Here is a 25,880-nt window from a genome sequence, read left to right on the forward strand (position 1 = left end):
CACAGCCTTGGCCTGGCTGCCTTGGGTGGGTGCGGCTGGAAGGCAGCACCCAAACTGGAATGGTTTCCTAACAAAACAAAACAAAAACATATTTAAACAACAGGCACAAGCCACACCCCCAGCCAGAACAAGAAAATTGTTGGAAGCAAACAGGGTTTTGGGAATAATTTAAACCAAAAGAACAAGCCCACTTGAAGACTTTGCCTTTGGACTTTTTAAATAGTTTTTGTGGCCTCAGGGATGGGCTTTTCAAGAGCTTGGCGAGCCAGACAAAGCCTGGTCCCTGCCTTCAGGTGTTTTCAGAAGGGACAAAAAGTCAAGGTCAGTTCTTCTTCCTCCTCTAAAGTTTCCAGGCAGGGCCTATAAAAATCTCCATTTCCATGCAAACTACCCTACCCTCCAAACAGATGACCTAATGCCTCCTGAATCCCTACATCGATGAGCCGGCCCAAGGTAGAAGCTCATGTGACTGATGAGGAAAAGCCGCAGTCTGGAGTCCCTTCAGAGCCTCAAGGTGGAGGGAGTTCTAGTGGCGAAAAACAACCCCTTGGAAAGTCTCTATCTTTTCTCTCACTCCCAAAGTGCACAGCAGAGTTCTGAGAAATTGCACAGAAATTGCAAACAGAACAGACAAAGATGGCCTCAGAACACCAGTATGAATTCACCCAGCTTCACCCAGTAGGCCCATTCTGCCTCCTCCCCATCCAATGCTTCCCCAACCCTGCCACTACTCGATCCACAGCAGGGTTTGACGTGTGCCATATGTTATATGACATAAGTGTATCTGGGCATGTGCAAAGTGCATTTCTCTCTTTTGACCGGTTCTTCACGTAACTTCCTCAGGAGGTGGGTTCTCCATCTTTAGAGATTTTTAAGCAGGGGCTGGATAGCTATCTGACGGAGAGGCTGATTCTGTGAAGGCTTAAGGGGGTGGCAGGTGACAGTGGATGAGTGATAGGGTGGTGAGTGTCCTGCATAGTGCAGGAGGTTGGACTAGATGACCCAGAAGGTCCTGTCCAACCCTATTATTCTATGAAAGAGAATTGCAAGCCCCAGGCAGGGATCTCTGAAGATTACATCTGGTCTCCAAAGATTGATTCCCTAGGGAGGAAATAGCTGCTTTGGTGGGTGGGCTCTATAGCATTACACCCTACTGAAGTCCCTTCCCTCCTTAGGCTCCACCCCCTACCTTCCGGGAATCTCCCAAGTCAAAGATGGCAACCTTAAAAAACTATGGCTATAAAGCCAGCCCTCCCTCACCCTCCATTGACACACAAACCATCACTGAGACCTGATGGCCATACTAGGCAGGTAGAATCATAGAATCATAGAGTTGGAAGGGACCTCCTGGTTCATCTAGTCCAACCCCCTGCATTATGCAGGACACTCACAACCCTATTGCTCATCTACTGTAACCTGCCACCCCCTTGAATCTTCACAGAATCAGCCTCTCTGTCAGATGGCTGTCCAGCATCTGTTTAAAAATTTCCAAAGATGAAGAATCCACCATCTCCCGAGGAAGCCTGTTCCACTGAGAAACCGCTCTAACTGTCAGGAACTTCTTCTGGATGTTTAGATGAAATTTCTTCTGCACTAATTTCATCCCATTGGTTCTGGTCCGTCCCTCCGGGGCAAGAGAGAACAATTCTGCTCCATCCTCTACATGGCAGCCTTTTAAATACTTGAAGATGGTTATCAGATCCCCTCTCAGTCACCTCCTCTCCAGGCTAAACAGACCAAGCTCCCCCAACCTTTCCTCATACGTCTTGTTCTCCAAACCCCTCACCATTTTTGTTGCCCTCCTCTGGACATGCTCCAGTTTGTCAACATCCCTCTTTAACTGGGGTGCCCAAAACTGAACACAGTACTCCAAGTGAGGCCGAACCAAAGCAGAGTAAAGCGGTACCAACACCTCCCGTCATCTGGACACGATACTCCGTTTGATACAGCCCCAAATCCCATTTGCCTTTTTAACCACTGAGTTACACTGCTGACTCATGTTCAATGTATGGTCTACTAAGACTCCTAGATCCTTTTGGCCAAGACAAGTCTCCCTCATCCTATATTGGTGTATTTGGTTTTTCCTACCTAAATGTAGAAGTTTACATTTGTCCCTATTGACCTTCATTTTATTTAGTTTAGCCCACTTCTCGAGCCTAACATACAAAACTTTAATTAAAATACAGGGCTTATTCTGATTCAGGCTTCTGTTGTGTTTGCTACCCCTCCCAGTTTAGTATCATCTGCAAATTTAATCAGTATCCCCTCTAATCCCTCATCCAAATCATTTATATTTGGTGCTGCTTAAATTCTCAAATCAAATGGTGCATTATTTTCTTTTTTAGAGTCTCACAGTTTCTTGAGACCTGTCCCTTCTGATCTGGGAATTTAGCTATCGCTGCCTCTCAGATGTGCTGGGTTGTTCAATGGAAAGAAACAGTGAACTGTGCATGCCCAGATTCCCCCTGTTCCAATTTTCCATTTTATCACTTGTTCCAGAACTGACAAATTCTGGGACTGACTAAAATTCTGGGCTTCTCCCTTTTGTGTGTCAAATCTAATTAAATGGTTTTCTGAATGGAGTTGAACCCTGAAAAATTTCTCAGATCATAAATGTTGATTTTGTGACAGGCGTCTTACTGTTTCCTTAGGTAATGCCACCACATCCTTAGAGGAGAAAAGCCGTCTTGTATCTTCCTTTTCTTTTGGAATATACATATATCGTCTGTCCTTTCCAAATACTATTTGCTGTACTTTGTAGATTCCCCCCTCCCCCCCCAAAAAAAAACACCTGGGAGAAGGCATCATAATCATTGCCCTGTTCAATAGACATTCAGACAAAATCAAGTTAGCATTTTTTATTTGATCCCGGCAGCCTGGGATTTACTCGAGAGTAGGTTTCGTTAGGGTCAGGCTGACTTGTTTCATATGGAGCCCGTTTAGAACTAAAAGGCACTGACTTGAACATAAGAGACACTGAAAGCAGTGGAATTCTATTCTGGGAAAGTCTAGGTAGGATCAGGCTGTGCAGCTGGATACTGAATCCTGTAGGAGTTACTTCTGAGTAAACACCATTGAAAACTGGCTTGGGCAGCTGATTTTCAACACAGCAGAATGTTGCGGGCTTCCGTTCAGGTTACAAACCAACCTGCGGCATGATCAGGGATGCCAGCCTCCAGACACAGCCTGGAAATCTCTCAAAATGGCTACTGATCTCTAGGCTACACACAGATCAAATCCTCTGGAGAGGAGGAGGAGGAGGAGAAGGAGGAGGAGAGCTAGGTTTTTTGTACCCCACTTTTCACTACCTGTCTCAAAGCAGTTTACTTACACTTCCTCTCCCCACAACAGACACCCTTTGACCTAAGTGAGGCTGAGAGAGCTCTGAGAGAACTGCAACTCCCCCAAGGTCACCCAGCTGCCTGCATGTGGAGGAGGAGTGGGGCTGGCAGGGGCCTGTGGCGATTGTAGTCCATGGCCATCTGGAGCACCACAGTTTGTCCACCCCTGCCCTAGGGCACCCTCCCCTGGGCTCCATCCCCAAATGTGGACTTCCACCGTCCAGATTTTCCAGCCCAGCTCTGCTTGTACCCCTTTAACCGTGGCTCCCTTTGAGGGCACTAATAATTCTCCCAATCCCCACCCTGTGCAAAGCCCGGCCAGTTGCTCTCCAGCTGCCCTAGAAAGCTCAGCGGCCGTGGGCAAGGCTAATCCGAGCCTGCCCCTTTCGCAACTGCCTCCCCCGAGGAAGGGGTTAAGTGAGTCAGCGCTTGGAACAGGTCGAGGCCCCGCTGCCGGGCTGCTCTGACTGGCTGCATTCTCCTCCAGCAGAGGGAAGAGCGAGGCCCTCAGTCGCCTGCAAGCCCCACTTCATGAATGGCTTCATTCAAGAGCGCGGGAGCTGGCGGGAGAGCCTGAGCAGTGGAGCGCCCGTTGGAGCCCTCCACCTCTTTGGGCAGAGAGAGCATCGCTGCCAGCCAGGGGAGAAGGCTCTTCTGCAACCCCACAGCCCCCTAACATGTCCCTGATGCTCAACAGCACCTATCAAGGTCGGTATCCACGGGCAAGAAACTGTGCCGGGAGCCACTTGTGCCTTGGAACACTTCAGCCATGTGCAGAGCAATAATCCTCTTTTCGTTTTCCTTACTCTCTTTGCGCAGGGGGGAAAGCCTACGGATTACTGAAAGCCAAGCAGGAAGGGAGACTGGAGGAGATCAACAAGGTGCGTGCCAGGCTTCCCTGGGCTATTTGTGTTTGTGGGACGTAGTGAGCCTTCTCGGGTTGGGGAACTTCCCCTGGGGCTTGAAGCGCTCTCTAAGAGGGCTCCAGAGGGCCGCAGTTTGACTACCCCTGGCTTGGAGCCTCAAACTGAGTCCAAGCCCTAAAAATGCCACCTGCTAACTTCTGCATGTCAGTGCAACTCCTCAGGCGACTGTTCCTTCTTCTTACCCTATAAAACGCCACGGTTTCCATTGTACACGGTCCGCTACAAACTAACGTATCGGGTATGTTTTTCTATGCTGCCCTCTTTCAAGGAGCTTGCAGCTGTGGGCTTGTCTCTGCCACACAACAACCCTGTGAGGTAGGTTCCATGGAGAATGTATGTGGCCGAAGGTCAGCCAGTGAGTTTCTGGGATTGGGATTGGAACCCAGCTCACTCAGGGAGCAGTCCAGTTATGACACTACAAGAAAGATCATGATGGGTAAACTGAGTCTCTGTCTATAGAAAGGGAGGTGTTTGGGGGTTGGGGAGAGAGACAGACACACGTATTGTGAGATGTATTTAGGATTCTGCCCAGTTGGGGAGGGTCGTGACTGAGGGTCTTGGTGGAACAGGTGGGCTGTGAGAAGTTATTCAGAGGAAGAAAGGGGGGGAGACCACGGTGTCAAATAAACGGAGGGATTTGGGGGTATAAGGGGTACCGAGGGAGGAAGACAGGCAGAAGTTCAACAGTTCTTATTTTGCTCTCCAGGGACTGTCCTTGAAGGGATGTCGTGGGTGGGGGCAGTAGTGCAGAGCTGAAGAATTAGGTCACTGGCTGACATGCAACGGAGGGGGTGTGTGTTAAAAGGCCTTCAGAAGAGTGACCTGCTTGCTGGACACTCCCGAGGGTGAAAACCACACTGCTTGCAATCTTGCCTTTGGGTCCCACCTCTGTCCCTTGGTCCCGGCCCTCCTTAGCCCTGAGTGCTTTGGCACAAGGGTGGGTGGTATATTTATATCTGCCAAAGGAGTGGTCTCTGCTCCACCTACGGCCCTCCACCCATAAACCTGCTCAGCCACAAGACTCTGTTTCACAAGGCAAGGGAATGGCTGCTCATTTTTCTGCCTACAGAGGAGTAGCAGATCCTCTCAGGCAGAAATGGTTTGATGTGGTTTCTCCCCTTTTCTTCCTGGCTGGTCCTTGTCTGCTAAACGACAGACAGGCATTCAACAGGTGATGCCACCACTCTCCCCCCCCCCCCCCCCCGCATGAACTCATGGAGGACAGCCAAATCGCTGAATATTCTTTGCTGTTCACATCACAAGAGCCTGGCTTTTAAAAAAAAATAATAAAAAGGAGATCTTGTTGAGATTACCAGGGAAGGGGCTGGAAGTGACCAGTTTACTGAATGCATTATACAGAGCTGTGATCTTGTGGAAGCAGCGGAAAGATCCTAATCGGTGCTTACAGCGAAAGAGGAGTAATAATTAACTTCTGCATGGTGCGAGTGAGAGTCAAATGCAGTGCTTGGTGTATGTTATTTCTGAAGCCTTGAACAGAGTCTTGCGCGGTAGGTCTCTGTGGTCTTGGGCAGGGGTAGTCAACCTGTGGTCCTCCAGATGTCCATGGACTACAATTCCCATGAGCCCCTGCCAGCGTTGCTGGCAGGGGCTCATGGGGATTGTAGTCCATGGACATCTGGAGGACCACAGGTTGACTACTCTGGTCTTGGGGACGGGGTTGAGGGCAACAAGTAGGCTCCTGTAAGAAGAAGATGATTTGGTTTTTATAACCCGCTTTTCACTGCCCGAAGGAGTCTCAAAGCGGCTTCCAATCGCTTTCCCTGCCTCTCCTCACTACAGACACCCTGGGAGGTAGGTGAGGCTGAGAGAGTTCTGAGAGAATTGGGACTGGCCCTAAGTCACCCAGCAAGCCTCATTGTCTCCAAATGGCTTACAGTTGCCTTCCCTTCCTCTCCCCGCAACTGACAACATTGTAAGGTAGGTGAGGCTGAGAGAGCTCTGAGAGGACTGTGACTGGCCAAAGGTCACTCAGTTGGCTGCATGTGGAGGAGTGGGGAATCAAGCCCAGTTCTCCAGATTAGAGGCCGCTGCTTTTAACCATGACACCAAGCTGGCTCTCAAGTAGCTAACTTGAGTAGACTTTGCTTCCTGCAGATCCGCAGTGAAACAGACATGCTCCTAGGGTTGCCAACCTCCAGGTGGGGCCTAGAGATTTCCCAAGATTACATCTGCAGACAACAGATCCGTTCCCTTGGAGAAAACAGCTGCTTTGAAGGGTGGGCTTTGGGGCACCAGACCTCAATGAGGCCCCTCGTCTCCCCCAAGCTCCACGCCCAATTTCCCAACCCAGAGCTGGCAAGCATATCCCAGATATCCCTGCAGCCAGTGGAAGCACACATGTAAGCTGGAGGTGTTGCTGAGCTGCAGCTCAAAGATTCCCCTGGATTCATAGGGATGCCAGCCTCCAGGTGAGACCTGGGGATCTCCTGGAATTATAGCTTACCTCCAGACTAAACCAATCAGTTCCCCTGGAGGAAAGGGCTGCTTTGGGTGGACTCCATAGCATTATACTCCATTGGGGTCCCTCCCCAGCCACTCCTGTCTCCACCCCCAAAGTCTCCAGGTTTTTTCCAACCCAAAGCTGGCAACCCTACTCTGGAGTTTTTGGGGCTCCTAAACAGGAAGGTGATACAGCCATGGTTTCCCTTGTCCATTCAGCCCCCAGCTCGAGTCCAGGTCTGCCACCGGACAGGAGGGGGTGAAATTGCAGAGGGAGGACTCAGCTGTTTATGTTTCCCCCTTTCATTTCTCCCTTGTCTCTAGCCAACATGGAGGCCCCAGGCAAGTTCTTGAAGGGCCAGTGTGGTATTGCTCTTCATGGAGTCCCAGGTTCATATTGATCCTCCGCCAAGGGCACGGGCTGACTTTGGGCCAACACAAAACACGACATTTAGGTCAATCAAAACATCATGCCAGTTTTTACCATTTGTGCTGGGCATCATAAAGGTGGACCTTGTGTGTTTTTGTGTGTGTGTGTGTGTGGGCCTACAATGCTGGCTAAAAGTCTTGTGACTTTGGGCCAGTTGATGCCTCTCCCCCTCACTTAAAGGATTTTTATGGGAACAAAATGCCATCCCAAGCTAGGGTTGCCAGATCCGGGTTGGGGAACTCCTGGAGATTTGGGGATGGTGCCTTGGAAGGACAGGGAACTCCGTGGGGTACAGTCCATCATCCAAAACATAAGTTTTCTTCAGGAGAACTGAGGAGATCAGGAAGGGTTGGATTTAATATTCTCCTTTCCACCACTGGTGTAGTGATTAAGAATGGTGGTTTCTAATCTGGTTTGATTCCCCACCTCCTTCTGCACTTGCAGCCAGCTGGGTGATCCTGGGCTAGTCACAGTCCTGTTAGAGCTGTTCTCACCGAGCAGTCCTGTCAGAGGTCTCCCAGACACACCTACCACATAGGTTGTCTGTTGTAGGAAGAGGATAGGAAGGCGATTGTGAGCTGTTTTGAGACACACAAGACCAGCTGGGTGACCTTGGGCCAGTCACAGTTCTCTCAGAGCTCTCTCAGCCCCACCGACCTCACAGGGTGTCTGTTGTGGGAAGAGGAAGGGAAGGCGACTATAAGCTGCTTTGAGACTCCTTCGGGTAGTGAAAAGCCAAAAACCAACTAGTCTTCACTGTTTTTCTGCCTTCAATCCCCCCCTCGAGAATTACCATAACTATCTATCTAGACCAGTGGTTCGCAACCTGGGGGTCAGGACCCATTTTGGGGTGGAACGACCCTTTCATAGGGGTTGTAGCAGGGCGAGCAGCTTGGCGGGGGGGGGGGGCAACTGTGCCTCCAGCACAGTGCAGTCTCCCGCCAAGTGCTCAGGGGGTGGCGCAGCTTAGCGAGACAAGAGGCAGAACTGAACTGAGAAACCCTGAAAAAAAACCCAATTTCTATACAATCATGAACAATGGATCTTCACGCCATTGGCCAGTTTCAGTTTAATTTCTGTGAAAGGACATTTGCATAATTTTTGTGGTTGGGGGGTCACCACAACATGAGGAACTGGATTAAAGGGTCGCAGCATTAGGAAGGTTGAGAACCGCTGGTCTAGACAGAAACTTATTGCAGGCCCCAAAGTGACTTGCCTTCAGCAAAGGAAGCTGAGAGGGAGTCTTCATTGTGAAACTGCTGGATTAGAATTTATCAGCTAGCTTGATTGTATTCACATTTACAAAGATACAGAAACTTTTCTTAGGCACATTTGGTTACGAAAGCTGCGGGCAGTTATCATCAGTTTCTGCTCTTGAGGGGGAGCATTTAAGGCACTTATCTGGTACATTCCTGCATTTTAACTCTAAACGTCGCACGTGATGCCTTGTGCTTTTTTTGACTTCCGAACTTCATTGCCCTGATTCGTTCCCCTCTGTGGAAATAGGTACATTCTGGCTGCAAATTCACTCTATAGATTCAGTCATTGCATCCGGAGCCTGCAAAAGATTCTGCTTCAATAAATGGGGTAGAAGGAGAGGTGGCGGCACGGCGAGGGGGGCTCAACAACGGGCCTCGCTAGCTACCCTCTACTGATGCACTCCTTGTGGTGGGACAATGTCCATTAGGGTTGGGCACTTCGGCAGCTGAAGCGGCGATTCACACCCGAAGCAGCCAGCACCGTGGCACAGGGGGGAGGGGTACCGCCGACGCACCAGTAGGTGCACACACGCAGGCTCAGAGCACTGCGCCTGTGCGCGTGCGCCAATTGGCATGCCAGTGTCCCCGCTGCCCTTCCCCCCCATGCTGCAGCGCAGCGCGGGCTGCTTCGGACAGGCCCATTTCCGTGGGTGCGCCGGTAGATGTGTTTCCACATCAATATCACTAACACTCTGTAATGGTAGAAAAGAGCAAGACTCCAGTAGCACCTTAAAGACTAACAAAATTTGAGGCAGGGGAGGAACTTTTGTGAAGAAGTGAGCAGTGATTCACACTCCTGCTGCGGATTTTGTTAGGTGATACTAGACTCTTGCTCTTTTCTGCTGGAAAGGACAATAAGACTAGGAAAAGTTAAGGCGGCAGGAAAAGAGGAAGACCCACAATGAGATGGACTGACTCAGTCAAGGAGGCCATGGCCCTCGGTTGGTAAGAACTGAGTAAGGCCAGGGTTGGTTTATCTGTGTCACGCATGTGGTACGGGCCCTGCGCTTCCAGGGGCCCCACAAGGCGCCTTCCCACAAGGCACTATATTTAGGAAAGTCAGTCTCCAGGTGGGGCCTGGGGATACCCTGGAATTATAGCTCACCTCCAGACTAAAGAGATCAGCTCCCCTGGAGGAAAAGGCTGCTTTATATAGCGTTATATTTCCACTGAAGTCCTTCCCTGCCCCAAATCTCACCCACCCACTCCACCCCCAATGTCTCCAGAAGAACAATTCAGGTCCTGAGTCTTTTTATTCCAGTCAGAAGGTGGGGAGGGGTGTTATAAACATGCTTATAAAAGATGATGAAGGGAGTGACTGGTTGTTGTGAAAACAGCCAGAATCCAGTAACGCCTAAAAGGCTTGTGTTAAAGATTTGTGTTTGGGTGTGTACTTTTGTGAAGATGTGAGCCATGACTCATGAATGCCCCTACCACAACCCAAAATTCTGACACAACCACAAAACAGTTGACTCAAGAGGCAGAGGGGAGTTTTTAAGGGGAGTTTTATTGGGGATTTTATACCGAACTTGTAACCCGCCACGAGCCATTTGGGGGTGGCAAGTAAGAAATTCAAGTAATAAATAATAAATAAACAAGAGCCACAGGGTGCCAGCCTCCTGGCAGGACCTGGAGATCGCCTGGAATTATAGCTCATCTCCAGATCACTGAGCTCAATCCCCCCGGGGAGGAAATGGTGATTTTGAAGGGTGGACTCTAGGGCAGGGGTAGTCAACCTGTGGTCCTCCTGATGTTCATGGACTACAATCCCCATGAGCCCCTGCCAGCATTTGCTGGCAGGGGCTCATGGGAATTGTAGTCCATGAACGTCGGGAGGACCACAGGTTGACTACCCATGCTTAGGGCATAGTACTCTGCTGACCTCCCCTTTCTGCCCAGACCCCACCATCCTCATAGTCTGGTCCCCAAATTTCCCACCCAGCTCACCAGCCCTAACTAGACTTGGGAAAAGTCCAAGTGCAGGGAAGAAGAGGGGAAAAAGGGGGGATTAAAACCAATGCAGTTGTGGCCGTCACTACCAAAGCACTGTCATTTTAATCACTCCAGAGAGCCCGTGTGGTGACATGGTTAAAGAGCAGCGGCCTATAATCAGGAGAACTGGCTTTGATTCCCCATTCCTCCTCATGCAGCCAGCTGGGTGACCTTGGGCTAGTCACAGTTCTCTTAAGGGCTGTTCTTGCAGAGCGGTTTTCTCAGAGCTCTGTCAGCCCCACCTACTTCACAAGGTGTCTGTGGCGGGGAGATGAAAGGAAAAGGGTTTGTAAGCCACTTTGGGACTCCTTTGGGTAGTGAAAAGCGGGATATAAAAAAAGCCCGGCTCTAATGCGCACAGCCAATTGGCTCTTCAGTGGCCAATCAGAAGCCGTGCTGGGCAAGAGTGCTCCTGGCCCCACCCACTTTCTGAAAACACTTGGCAGGCCCTAGATAAAGTGTTTATTGTGGTATCCACAGGTGTCACATTAGGGATTCCTCTCGCACATGGTTTGCACAGGCCTTAGGAGGCCTTGGCAGTGAGGCTCCCTCCCCTTCTGTGCCTCTTGGACCTCCGCTGCTGATTTCTAAGCCCTGGGCGGCAACAGCGAAAACCGCGAGAGCCGGCTGGGCTGCAGGACAGTTGGCCAACCTATTGGCAAAGGACCATCTTCACAACTGTTAACGCACAGATTGAAGGGGGCTGTTTGCCATTGCCCCCCTTTCCCTCAAAGAACCTCTGTGCGTTGGACAGCTGCACAGCAGGGGAAAACCCAACTGCCCATGGCACTTCAAGGCCACTTGCTGCTCTCTCTCCCCCTACCCTTTATTTCTCTCCCCACCCCCCCATCATCCTCAATTCAGAAAGGCTTAACCACCTGCTTCCTGCCTGTGGCCATCAGCATAGAGATAAAAACTGTTCCTGGGAGAGGGAAAGGGGAGAGAGAAGGTTGGACTGAACTCTCCTCTCTCTTCATGCCGAGGGCTGGATCTAGGTCAAGGGTTCTCCCCCCCCCTTACTTTTTAAGCCTGCAGGCACCTTTGGGATTCAGACTCTGCAAGATGGGTGAGGCCACCAAATCGCTGCTACCAAATGGTTGCTGCAGCTTTCCTTTTATCACACAACAAGCTCCTTGGGTTGCTGCCTGCGTTTTCATAGAATCATAGAGTTGGAAGGGGCCATACAGGCCATCTAGTCCAACCCCCTGCTCAATGCAGGATCAGCCCAAAGCATCCTAAAGCAATGTTTTGTATACAGCTGCACTGCCAATTGAATCTCCAGTGGCCAATCAGAAGACTGGTCTTCCCACCTAGCCACACCCAGTTTGAAAAAATATTTTGGAGAAGTAGGGATGCCAGCCCCCAGGTGGGGCCTGGGGATCCCCTGGAATTACAGCTCATCTCCAGACTACGGAGATCAGTACCCCTGGAGAAAAGGGCTGCTTTGGAGGATGGACTCTATCGTATTATACTCCATGGAGGTCCTTTCTCCGCCCCAAATCCCGCCCACTCCCACCTCCACCCCCAAAGTCTGCAGGTATTTCCCAACCCAGAGCTGGCAACCTTAGGTAGAAGACAAAAAAGTGGTTGGGAGCCACGTTGGGGACCCTGGATCTAAGCCCGTGCAGGGGAAAGTAAAGGCCTACAATGATCACTGCCTCTTCTAGTTCTGGAAGGCCTGGTCTGGAAAACCCACCTTGAGTGTGTGTGCAAGCAAAGGGTTAAAATGGGCGGGGATATCAAACCAGTAATCCAGGCTGTGTGACCCTGGATTCCCCTAAGTGGGTCAGGGGCTAAGTAAACATCTTTTTTAGGCCCAGTGAAACTTGTCACCTCAAAGCCTTTGTGCAACTCGAGAAGGAGGAGCTGATCTGGGGAGAGATAGCCCCTCACCTCTCTGGGGTAGAGTTGCCACCTGGAGGCCAAGCAAAAGGCTGTAAACCAGCCAAATGCCATTTATTTTTAATGACTCATCCCTTTGGGCACTTTGGAAAGAAAATAGCTGCCTGCCGGGTTGAGCAGAGGCTTAACCCCCGGGGACAGAACCGCTGCTTGTTGGCTGATTCACAACTGAGGAAACAAGCTAAGAGGAGGAGTTGGGGCCCAGGAAATCCCCGATTCAAACTTTGCCACCGCCACAAAATCACTGGGTGGTCTTAGGCCAATTATGTTCACTTTTGGCCTGCCTCACTCCCTTCTTCACTTAATGGAGATAACTCTACTGGTCAACCTTGCAAGACTGTTGTACGGGGTTCAAATTAACGTACAAGCAGTGCTGGGTTAAGAGAGAGCACCCCCAGAGGGCATGCACTGCCACCTCTGCCCTCTTGCCGCTTGGGATCCTGGGAAGTCTTGCCAACTCTGAGTGGTCGAATTCCTGGGAATTTGGGAGTCGAGCCCAGGGAAGGGAAAGGCCTCAGCAGACCCTAATGTCATAGGAAGTATGAATCCACGGGAGAGCTTATAGGGGTAGTCAAACTGCGGCCCTCCAGATGTCCATGGACTACAATTCCCAGAAGCCCCTGCCAGCAAATGCTGGCAGGGGCTTCTGGGAATTGTAGTTCATGGACATCTGGAGGGCCGCAGTTTGACTACCCCGAATACAACTTTCTTCTAAACAAAATACATATGTGTTTCTCGCATGAGGACTTTACGTTTCAAACAAATAATAATCGTGAGGAGAATTGGGAGAAGATAAAATACCTAAGGGAGACACAGGCAGAGGACTTTCGAAGCTCTTCCTCAGAATTTCCAGAGTCCAGAAGTTGGACTGTATAGTCCTAAACAGAGTTTCACCCTTCTAAGTACATTGAAGCCAGTGGACTTGTCTTAGCAGTAGCAAGTGCAAAAAGGGTCTAGGAGTCTTAGTAGACCATACATTGAACAGGAGTCAGCAGTGTAACTCGGTGGCTAAAAAGGCAAATGGGATTTTGGGCTGTATCAAACGGAATATCGTGTCCAGGTCACGGGAGGTGATGGTTCTACTTCACTCTGCTCTGGTTCGGCCTCACTTGGAGTACTGTGTTCAGTTTTGGGCACCCCAATTGAAGAGGGATGTTGACAAACTAGAACGTGTCCAGAGGAGGGCAACAAAGATGGTGAGGGGTTTGGAAACCAAGATGTAGGAGGAAAGGTTGGGGGATCTTGGTCTGTTTAGCCTAGAAAGGAGACGACATCTAATAGCCATCTTCCAAGTATTTAAAAGGCTGCCATAGGTTGAGGACTGCCTCCGGGGGTGAGGAAGCACCGGCGGCCCAGGCGCCATGCATGTGTGTTAGCGCCCCCTGGAGCTGCCACGCATGCGCGTTTTCACCACCAGGGGGGTGCTAATGCGCATGCGCAGCAGCTCTGTGCATGTGTGTTTGTATCCGCCAGCGTGCCGGTGGCTGCGCCTGCCTCTTCCCCCACCTCTAGCAGCAAGAAGCTATCCAGTCTTAGCTCGCGGCCTGGTGAGCTTCTCGCTGTGGGGGGGGGAGAAGCAGGTGTGGCCGCCGGAGGCCCACTACCGAGGCCTTTGCGGCCCGACATAGAGGATGGAGCAGAGTTGTTCTCTCTTGCGCCAGAGGGACGGACCAGAACCAATGGGATGAAATTAATGCAAATGAAATTCCCTCTCAACATCCAGAAGAAGTTCCTGACAGTTAGAGCGGTTTCTCAGTGGAATAGGCTTCCTCGGGAGGTGGTGGGTTCTCCATCTTTGGAGATTTTTAAACAGAGGCTGGAAAGCCATCTGACGGAGAGGCTGATTCTGTGAAGATTCAAGGGGGTGGGAGGTTACACTGTTTTAGGATGGCAACGTCCTTCTGTCCCACAGTGACTATGTGATGAGAACAAGCTGATGACTAGGTTAGGTGGAAAGGACAGTGGGTTAGGGATGCCAGCCTCTGGGTGGGACCTGGGGATCCCCTGGAATTATAGCTCATCTCCAGGTGACAGAGATCAATTCCACTGGAGCAAAGAGCTGCTTGGAAGGGTGGACTCCGTACCATTATACTCCATTGAGGTCCTTCCCTGCTCCGAATTCCGCCCTATTCCAGCTCCATCCCCAAAGTCCCCAGTATTTCCCAACCCAGAGCTGGCAACCCTATCATAGGGTGGTCCTTCTGCAGGCTCAGAGAATGGCTCATCAGAAGCCAGTCCAGCTACATGCCTAGAAAATCACATGTGCCTCTTCCAGAGGATCATTGCATCTTGGAGAGCCAGTTTGGTGTTGGGGTTAAGAGCGACAGCTTCTAATCTGGTGAGCTGGCTTTGATTCCCTGCTTCTCCACATGCAGGCAGTTGGGTGACCTTGGGCCATCCACGGTTCTCTCTGTTCTTGCAGAACAGTTCTCTCAGAGCTCTCTCAGCCTCACATATCTCACAGGGTTTCTGTTTTGGGGGGAGAGGAAGGGAAGAAGATTTTAAGCCACTTTGAGACCCTTACAGGTAGTGAAAAGTAGAGTAGAGTATTAAAACCAACGCATCCTCCTCCTCCTCCTCTTCTTCTTCTTCTTCCCTCAGTAGAATGCTGTGACCCCTTTGATGCTTAACTCTTTTATGACCGCATACATTCCTGGCTAGAGACCCCATGGCTCACAAAACAGGATAAAGTAGCAACAGCAGCAGATCGGTGCCCTTCCTGATTTTTCATACACCCCACCAGCTCTGTGTTATGGCTGGCTAAGTGGTTGATGACTGTTGTTGAAAAACAAAAACCCAACCTGAGGAAACTAGTCAGGAACCCAAAAGTTGAGCAACAAATATATCTAAAGATTAAAATACAAATATTTATTATTAAGTGCACATTAAGCCGATTAAAAACATTAAAACCTAAGAGTCACAGTCTGTGCAATATTGCACATACAGGCTCAATACGACTGTGACTCTTAGATTTTAATGTTGTATTTAATCAGCTTAATGTGCACTTAATAATAAATATTTGCATTTTAATCTTTAGATATATTTGTTGCTCAGCCTTTGAGTTTCTGACTTAATGATTCCTGTTGTCATCCTGAGCAACAGAGGTTATTCTGCCCCTGGCAGTTCATGTTATCTGACTGTAGGGCAGCATTTGACTGTTATGTAGACCTGGGTGGAGTCTGCACAGAGCTTTTATTCCAATCCCAGATCGATTCAGTCCCTGCCATCTCCACTGAATGCAATTTCCATTTTGATTTTTTCCGATTTAAATTTTCCCTCTGCAACAAGCATGATTGATCCGGAGTGACCCTACATTTATCCTGCAATATCCTGGAGTGCTTTTAACCCTCAATATTTTAAGAATCAGACTGAGAGCCATGAGGAACTCCAGGTGCTTCGCGTTTGATGCAGACTCCAGGTAGAGAAGCCCTGATTGGCCAAGGCTGCCAAGCTTTTCTTTAAGAGGAAGCCCTAATTTTCTCTCAGCAGAAGCCCTATCTTTTGTCAGTAGAGGTTTGCCTTGAGGTTCCCCCCCTCTGCTGTCTCCCCCCGTTCAAGAAAAGAAAAGAAAAGAAAGTAAGAAAGAAAGAAAGAAAGAAAGAAAGAAAGAAAGAAAGAAAGAAAGAAAGAAAGAAAGAAAGAAAGAAAGAAAGAAAGAAAGAAAGAAAGAGGCTCCTGCTGCGCTTGGCTCCCCCCTCCCCATCTGCGCCTCCCTAAGCACGTGCAGAACACTTTTCTGTTTCAATGGTGAGGAGGGGAAAGAGGAAGACCTGAGTTCAAATCTATCTGGATTCAGCAAGATCCATAATGGAATAAACAAAGTAAGTGCAGATTCAGCCCCGGGCTAGAGTGCTGGGCCGTTTCCGCTGTTGTCCATTTTCACCGGGTTTCTTTCATATTGGTCTCTGGAGGTCGACTCCACTTATGTGCCTGGCCATCTGCACATGTAGTTTCCAAATGGCAGGACCCAGGATTTGCTTTCTCTCCATGCTGTTCCATTAACTTCGGAGCCAAGTGCTCCCGTGGTTTTTCAAAGGCGTAGGCCCACTTCCTTCCCCCCTCTTTTTTTCCTTTCACACAAGTAGTAGCTCATATTCAATATAATGTATTTGTGATATTTGTGATATTTTTGTATCTGGGGAAGTGTGAATAAAACTTTTAATAAAACTTTGTTGGTCTTTAAAGTGCCACAAATTTATAGTTCAAAGCTGAAAGGATGGTGGGGGGAGCCTGTTCAGGAAGATGGTGTATGGAGGGGTTGGGAAAGCAACAATCATGCATCCTAACACGAGCAGAAGTACCAGGGTGCAGGGGAACGAAACGGGAGATGGAGAAGCAGGAAGGCGGGCACACAGGGCCACGAAAGCATGTTGAGGGCGTGGAATGAACAGAGAAGCCACTTTGAATGCTGACCGTATGGATTGGATTACCGTGAATTCCCTCCTTGGGAGGAGAGGGAATTCGCCATCTTTCTGAACTGCAAAAAGCTACGTGATGGAAACCTTTCCTCTGAATCTGCCCCTGAGGAGCCTGATTTTATGTGAAATTGAGGAAATTCCACGCAGCTAAGTTGAAATTTTAGGTCACTATAGCCAAACACACACAGTGAACCCAAATTCAAGTTCTCACTCTGCTGTGAATCTTACTGGCGGCCAAACCTGCCTGACAGGGTTGTTGTGAATAGGAGGGAAATGAGACTCATGTACATGTTTCATAGAACGCATAGAACGCAAAAATAGTATTGTAATATGTATTTTTTAATTTCAACATAAGTAAAATTTGCCAGGTGCCCCCAGATGTCCCTCCAAAAGTGGGACAATCTGGTCACCTTAGTCTAGATGACCATATATGGTCATATCACCTGATAAATGTTTAACAAATTTTAAAAATATATTAAAAATTAACTCACTCCCATCTATTCAGGAAACCCTTCCAGGGCCATCAAGAAACCCCAGGATTTCAAAAAACTCTGATAGAAAAAGCCTGACAGAGAGACCCAACAAGAGTTACACAGCATACTATCATGTGTGATATGCTCTTTGTCAGACACAAGGGGACAGAAGTAGATAGATGAATTATTCCATCTTAAATCAGAAAGTGAGAATGGTCTCCTCAAGGGTCCTTCTAGAGCAATGGTAGTCAAACTGCAGCCCTCCAGAGGTCCATGGACTACAATTCCCATGAGAATCATGGGAATCATGGGAATTGTAGTCCATGGACCTCTGGAGGGCCGCTGTTTGACTACCCCTGTTCTAGAGGTACAATGCGTATTGTAATCAGCTTGGTAAGAGCCGAGGGGAAATGCTTGAGGGTAGCAAATCAGCATCTGGAATGAGATCAGAACCAGTTGTTCCTGGTCCCTCCCTATCTATCCCTTTGTTCTGAATTTGAGAATGAACTCCGGTTCAACGATCTTGAGCGGTAACTCCACTTGGAAATTTCTTTTGTTTGTTTTCTGTCTAAGCTCAGCAGCAGAATGACCTGGAAGATTAAAATGTTCACCCACTGGTTTTTGAGTGTGGCAGTTTTTTTAATGCCTGATTTATCTCCTTTTATTCTTTTGCACAAGGACTGACCTGTTTGTTTGATGTAGGGAGCAGGGGGGGCATTGCTGACCTTTGATGCCACGTAGTATGTTGGAAGATGATGATGATTTTATTATTATTATTATTATTATTATTATTATTATTATTATTATTATTTAATTTCTATACCATCCTCCCAGTGAGCTGGCTCAGAGTTGCATACATCAGTTAAGATATATCTTCTGACTTCATTCACATCTTCATTCATACATACATACATACATACATATATACACGCAATCAATTCAGTTAAAATGTCAACAAAACTTCTAAAATCAGTCATCATATTAAACTATTCAGATGTCAGAGATCTCATTGTCAAGTCTCCTGTTCTGGAGCCGGTTTACAGTTAGAGGGACATCTTTGATAGGGAGTGCCAGCAGATGTAATTTCACTGCCCCCACCAAAAGCCTGGTGGAAGCACTACTTCTTCTTCTTCTTCTTCTTCTTCTTCTTCTTCTTCTTCTTCTTCTTCTTCTTCTTCTTCTTCTTCGTATTGGTTTGTGGCAGGCCCTGGGCCCAGAGACCATGTCAGTTCCTATGCGAAAGAATAAACAGCCATGCCTCTGACATTAAAAAGTGTAACACTCAAGAAACAGAGGGAGAACATTTAATCTTCTGCTGCTGACCTAAGAGCGGTAGTTCCCAAACAAAGACATTGCAAAGGGCACAAGATTGCAGCGATTGTTCATTCGAAAGTTCCGGAGAATAGACCCCCTCCAGGGCTGAATACGGACACAGGATTTTTATCTCTCTACCAAGGCTAATTTTCAACTCCCGGCCATTTCAAACACCCCCCCCCCCCGCACACACACACACACACACAGTCTTTCCCCTCGATGTGTGTTGTACCTTTGTATCCTTTACAAGCATTCTTTACAACACCCGTTGTACCTTCTGACTGGGACAGAAAGACCTCCATCCCTGGGACAAACGCTGATGCACCAAAACTCTTGCCGGTTTCTAAGGTAGACTCAGATCTAACTGTGCCGGTGCAACCTGACATGGCTACCCTCCGGAACAGTTTATAGGTGCAGTGAGGCAGCGTCCATGCTGCACGGTCTGAGCGTTGTCTCTTCTTCGCCTGCAGCTTCTTTGCCAACACAGAGGAGAGAAGGAGCTGGTCGGGCCTCCCCATAGCTGCAATCTCTTGCAGACAGTTCCCTGCTGAGCCGCCCAGGCCTCCTGGATCTCTGCAGCATACTTAACATGCCAGATGCGTTGGGGTGGCACGTTAAGGCACACACATACTGGTACAGAGCAGCAAAAGCTTCTTTAGACTTCTCAAGGATGCAGTGACCGTGCCGAGGGATTGCCTGTTCTCTTTGTCTACCCAAGGCCCCTGGAAGCAACCAGTCATCCCAGACAGAAACACTGTCCTAGAATCATAGAATCATAGAATAATAGAGTTGGAAGGGACCTCCTGTGTCATCTAGTCCAACGTCCCGCACTATGCAGGACACTCACAACCCTATCGCTCATCCAATGTGACCTCCCACCCCCTTGAACCTTCACAGAATCAGCTCTCTGTCAGATGGCTATTCAGCCTCTGTTTAAAAATGTCCAGAGATGGAGAACCCACCACCACCCGAGGGAGCCTGTTCTACTGAGGAACCGCTCTAACTGGCAGGAACTTCTTCCGGATGCCTAGCCGAATTTCTTTTGGATTAATTTCATCCCATTGGTTCTGGTCCATCCCTCCAGGTCAAGAGACAACAACTCTGCATGGTTTTCAGATCCCCTCTCATTCATTTCCTCTCCAAGCTAAACAGACTAAGCTCCCCCTCTTTGAGAATTGTGTAATTTGGTCTAGGAGTATCTCATCCAAGTCCTCTGACTGGCTTGGTGGTCTATAGCAGACCCCCACAATAATACCACTCTCATTTCCTACTCCTTTTATATTTACCCAAATACACTGAACTGAACTTTCATGCTTGGGTACCGGTATTTCTTCACAAGTATAAAGATTATCAACATATATTGCTACTCCTCCCCCCTTCTTTACTTGTCTGTCCCTTTTGAATAGATTGTACCCCTCAATTCTAGTATTCCAATTGTGAGTTTCCGTGATTCTTATTAGGTCATAGCCCCCTTGCTCTATTAGGACTACTAGTTCCTCCTGCTTGTTTCCCATACTCTATGCATTAGTGTAGAGACATCGCAGTCCATCCTTTCTGTGCCCCATGGTTTTTGAACTTCCTTATAATTTAGTAGTTCCCTGCTTATGTGCCGTTCCCTGTAGATCTGCAATCTTCCTATCTTCAGTTCTTGCCATCACACTAAGTTCTGAATTTATGTCTCACTCCCCCTTTGTGTTTAGTTTAAAGCTCTCTTCACCAGGTGTGCAAGGGTTCTCCCAAAAATACTTTTTCCATCCATCCCTTGGGAGGTGCACACCATCTCCGGATAGTAACTCCTCATATTGACATCGTAGACCATGGTCCAGAAATCCAAATGTGACATTTGTATCAGGTTTGGAAAGCCCTCTTCTCTTTTAGAATCCTAGAGTTGGAAGGGGCCACACAGGCCATCTAGTCCAACCCCTTGCTCAATGCAGGATCAGCCTCAAGCATCCAAGATAAGAATCCTAGAATAATACTAATTATTAGTATTGTTATTGTTGTTACTGTTATTGTTATTAGATTTATTTCCTGCCTCTTCCAAAGCTGGATCGTGGCGGGTTAAAACCCCCAATAAAAGACATAAAATCACATAACACGGCGGAAACCCACCCACCCACCCACCCATCCTCCAAACCGGAGGGGCGAGGAAGGAGGTCGAGATGATTCAGTATATTACTCACATATAGTAGTATACTATACAGCAGGGGTAGTCATCCTGTGGTCCTCCAGATGTCCAGGGGCTCATGGGAATTGTAGTCCATGAACATCTGGAGGACCACAGGTTGACTACCCCTGCTATACAATATACTACTCACATCCTAGAGTTGGAAGGGGCCATGCAGGCCATCAAGTCCAACCCCCTGCTCAATGCAGGATCAGCCTAAAGCATCCAAAATAAATATCTGCCCCCAGTTAGGGCGAGCTTACCACCTCCTTAGACAGCCTTTCCACTGCCGAACTACTCTGACTGTGAAATTCATTCCCCCTCTCCCCCTTGATATCTAGCCTGTGCCGTTCCGCATGTTTAAAGCCATTACTGTGTTTAACTATCTAAAAGGTAGACATGTTGAAGAGGGGGTCAACTTGTTTACTACAGCTTTAGAGATAAGGATCATGAGCAATGGGTTCGAAATTCAGAAAGAAGGTTCCACTTCAATATTAGGAAGCATTTTCTGATGGTGAGGGCTGTTCATAGATGGAACATGCTGCCTCAGAGGGTGGTGGAGTCTCCTTTTTTAGGAGGAGACTGGAGGAGCACCTGTCAGGAGGGTGTAATTTGTCATCCCTGAGAAGGTGGGGGCTGGACTGGATGGCCCTTTGTGGTCTCTTCCAGTTCTGTGTGATTCATATTATGATTCAGGGATGGTATTGATTTTTAGATACCCATCCCTAGTCAATTGTTACTCTTGTTTTATTTGAGAGGAAGACTTAAGGGATGCCTTTTTTTGGGGTGGGGGGGGGAGAGAACTTGAAAGCTAAGCAGTGTTGGCTAAAGTTAGTACTTGAATGGGAGGGTTCACCAAGCAAGACGGAAGGTAATGGCAAACCACCTCTGCTTGCCTCTTGCCTGGAAAACCCTACAGAATCAGAATCTCACAGAACTGGAAGAGATCACAAAGGGTCATCCTCGTAAGGAGTGGTGCGACCGTGCAGAATATGGTTAGAGATAAGAGCTGTAGACAAGCCTTTCCAGGGGCCTTCCCCTTCCCACCCCCTCCAGGCCCATCATTGGACATTTTGGGAGGGAGGGAGGGTTGACATGACCATATATGCTCATATTACCCGATAAATGTTGAACAAATAAAAAATATATATTAAAAATTAGTTAGCACCCACCCATTCAGGAAACCCTTCCAGGGCTGTCAAGAAACCCTTGAGTTTCACGTAACCTTGGTGGAGAAAGCCTGGTCTAGATTCTAGACTCCCTGGTAATAAGGGAGAGTGGGGTGCTCTCTGTTCTTCAAAACATGTGCATGGCTCATGGGGACCAACAGCAGCCTGCACGTTGGCTGTCATCCTTTGGAGCAGGGGTAGTCAAACTGCAGCCCTCCAGATGTCCATGGACTACAATTCCCATGAGCCCTGGCCAGCATCTGGACCATGTTCCCTACATGGGGAAGAGGACAAATCACAAGCGAAATGGAGAGGAGATGATTTCTGCAGTGAGGAATGTGCCGCTGGTGCCGAGTGGGGTGCGCGGGGGGGGGGGGGGGCGATGTCAGAGCCATTGGGCTGCTCATTGTTGGAAGGATGCAGGAAATGCAAAGAAAGACCCTGTGGGATGCAGCTGCAGAAGAATGGGGGCCAGGCAAGGCACGCCCTTCCAGGGAGTCTTCTGACCCTAGATGCCTTGTTTATAAGCCACAGAGAATGCGCTTATGCTGTACACTTGATTTTTCAAGAGTCAGTGTGGTGTAGTGCTTAAGAAAAGCAGACTCTAATCTGGAGAACCGGGTTTGTGAAATCCCGGGGTTTCTTGATGGCCCTGGAAGGGTTTCCCAAATGGCTGGGAATTAATGTTTTTATATTTTTAAAATTTGTGATGTGACCATATTCGATCATGTCAACACCCCCCCCCCCCGCCAATGGCCAATGAAGATCCTGGAGGGGGTGGGAAGGGGAGGGGCCCCAGAAATAATCAGAAATGATCACACCATTTCTGGGGTTTCTCAAAGCCCGAAGAATGTTTCAGAGGTTTCTCAATGGTAAAAAAGCTGAGAAAGGCTACTCTATAATGGCAGCTTCATACCGCCAGTGTGACCTTACTGGTTGGTTATAATGGCTACTGAGATAACATGCATGGAAAACTTTGGAGACTTCCAACTGCCATATAAATGCCAAGTAATGTTCTTGGAAATATGCCGCTTTTGCCTTAGATTTCAGGTGGGTTGCCAGGCGATCAGTTTTCTTTGCTCTCAAGCTGTCGTGTGGGTGTGGAATAACGTGGAGTGGGAGAGAAGGCCAGGGGCCTATCTGGAGCATGTTCTTGCTTTGCTTGTTTCTGTTACTGGGGGGGAGGGTGGGTCTTTCCCTTTAATATTTATTTATTGTTTCTATACCGCTCTTCCTCATGGAAAGGCTCGGGGAGGTTCACAACGTAAAAATGAACAGCAAGAAAACATCATCATTAAGCATTGATAAAACCACCACAAAAACAGTATTTATGTATTTATTTATTGTTTACATTTCTAGACTGCCCCAAACCTGTCATCTCGGGGTGGTTTACAGCAGTGGTCCCCAACCTTTATTAGGCTGGGGACCGGCAGGGCATCGGGCCGCGCCCGCAGGGACCGTGCGGGCCACGCCCACGACCCGCGCCCGGCCGCGCCCGCGAGCCGGGCCGCACCCGCGGATCGGGCCGCGCCCGCGAGCCGCGCCCGGCCGCGCCCGCGAGCCGGGCCGCACCCGCGGATCGGGCCGCGCCCGCGAGCCGCGCCCGGCCGCACCCGCGGGCCGCACCCGCGAATCGGGCCGCGCCCGCGAGCCGCACCCGTGGATCGGGCCGCGCGGGCGCGGCCCGGCCCGGCCCTGATTCCCTCTCCCCGCCCTCCCCGCAGTAAGAAACTTCCCGGGCCGCAAGCTTGCGGCCTGGGAAGTTTTTTTACTGCGGGGGGGGGCGGGGAGAGGGAGCCGCGGCCCGGCGCCATGGCCTTTGCGGCCCGTCGCCGGGCCGCGGCCCGCAGGTTGGGGACCACTGGTTTACAGCATTCATAAAATACCATTAAAACAGTTCAAAAGAATTAAAATCAACAAAAGAATTAAAATCAATTAATGGCACCAAAGCTACAGGTCTCATTGGCAAGACCAGTCGGTGCACTCGATTCTGGTTGTCTATCATCCTTCTCATCTGATGGAAGATGAGCGAGACGGCAGAGCTGGCTGTATTGCAGCAGTGGAGGCTCGCTGGTGTTCAAATTATTTATTTGTCCGAACTAGCCTCGACTGGTGGAAGAGCTCTGTCTTGCAGGCCCTACGGAACTGCACTAGTCCTTTCCAGGGCCCTGATGTCCTTGGGAGCTCATTCTGCACTAGTCCTTTCCAGGGCCAAGGCAGAGAAAGTGTCACGCCTGGTCAAAGTGCCCTCTGGGGCAGTGGTCCCCAACCCGGGCCGCAAAGGCCTTGGCGCCGGGCCGCAGCTCCCTCTCCCCGCCCCCCTGCAGTAAAAAACTTCCCAGGCCGCAAGCTTGCGGCCCGGGAAGCTTCTTACTGCGGGAAAGGGGGAGAGGGGATCAGGGCCGCGCCTGTGCATTGCGCAAGCGTGGCTGGAATCGTGCATGCGCGATTTTGGTCGCACATGGCGCATGTGCGCATGCGTGGCCCAGCCACGCAATGCATAATGCGCTGGCGCGGCATGCACGGGCGGGCAGTTGCCCTGCCAGTCCCCAGCCTCAAAAAGGTTGGGGACCACTGCTCTGGGGGACATATTCAGATAGGCGGTCCCTTAGATATGCCAGGCCCAGACCACCTATGGCTTTGTAGGCATCTGGCTGAGACTAGGCGTAACTAAAAACATCTCCAGGGTCCCTCCCTCCCTCCCTCCCAGAAATCCATCAATGTGTTCTGCTACTGGACCTGTTTGTTCTGTTACCACTGTTACAATTATCCGTTAGTATTAATGTTATTAATTATTGGTTTGATTATTGGATGGTTATTTATGTTAAGGATTGTTTCTTGTATCGTTTCTACATTTTACATAAACCATCCTGAGCCTCCAGGGGGAAGGGCAAATGAATGAATGAATGAACAAACAAACAAACAAATGAATATGCCTTGGGAGATGGTACATTCTCCATCTTTGGAAATCTTTAAACAGAGGCTAGATAGCCATCTGACAGAGAGGATGATTCTGTGAAGGCTCAAGGGGGTGGCAGGTTACAGTCGATGAGCGATTGGGATGTGAGTGTCCTGCATAGTGCAGGGGGTTGGACTAGATGACCCAGGAGGTCCCTTCCAACTCTATGATTCTATGAAATTAGATAGATAGATAGATAGATAGATAGATAGATAGATAGATAGATAGATAGATAGATAGATAGATAGATTAGATAGATAGATAGATAGATAGATAGATAGATAGATAGATAGATAGATAGATAGATAGATAGATAGATAGATAGATAGATAGATAGATAGATAGATGATAGATAGATAGATAGATAGATAGATAGATAGATAGATAGATAGATAGATAGATAGATAGATAGATAGATAGATAGATAGATAGATAGATAGATAGATAGATAGATAGATAGATAGATAGATAGATAGATAGATAGATATCAAAACCTTGAAGGAAACCCAGAGCTCCCCTGGGAGCCAATGTAACTACCACAGCCTCAGTCTAATGTGGGCCCTCCAGATTAGGGTCAAGGGTAGGCCTGCTTAGAGTGAGTTATAGTAATCTAGTCCAGAGGGAACAACAGTGACTGTCCTCCATTCATACTCTTACCCACCTCTCTCCACCATCAGTTTGATCATTCATTGGTGGGTCTCCGTGCAGAGGGAAAGAGCACTGCATGACACTTAGAAGTCATGAAGCCGTGAGCTTTACTACCAGCGGACGGTGAGACTGCCACTTGCACAGACGGCTCTGAAAGGGTATTATACAGATGCACGGAGGAGAGGTCGTCAATGGCTACCAGCCACGAGGACCGAAAGGAACCTCCACATCCAGAGGCAGTCGGTCTCGAATCCAGTACTATGAGACAACATCTGGGGCCCCAGAGGTTTGAGGAAACAGCGTCTTAAGCTACTACGTTCAGACACAAATAAAGATCTAACAAAAATTATTGCTAGATTTGCTTGGGTAGCTATAAAAATAAGGCAGAGCTGGACCAACCCTGTTCCCTAGTGCTTTTATAT

General features: G+C 48.9%; 1 protein-coding gene across 1 annotated transcript in view; it reads left to right on the top strand.

Annotated features, from left to right (window-relative positions):
- The first annotated feature begins 3,781 nt into the window (after positions 1–3,781).
- The window catches only part of AIF1L (allograft inflammatory factor 1 like), a 41,959-nt gene continuing 19,860 nt past the window's right edge, over positions 3,782–25,880 (top strand). The window contains exons 1-2 of the mRNA XM_077306872.1: positions 3,782–4,049; positions 4,161–4,222. Coding sequence (XP_077162987.1) covers positions 4,019–4,049; positions 4,161–4,222 — 93 coding nt within the window. The 5' untranslated portion in view covers positions 3,782–4,018. The remainder of the gene's footprint in view (positions 4,050–4,160; positions 4,223–25,880) is intronic.

The sequence above is a fragment of the Paroedura picta genome, chromosome 12 (genome assembly GCF_049243985.1).
Source record: "Paroedura picta isolate Pp20150507F chromosome 12, Ppicta_v3.0, whole genome shotgun sequence".
Lineage (NCBI taxonomy): Eukaryota > Metazoa > Chordata > Lepidosauria > Squamata > Gekkonidae > Paroedura > Paroedura picta.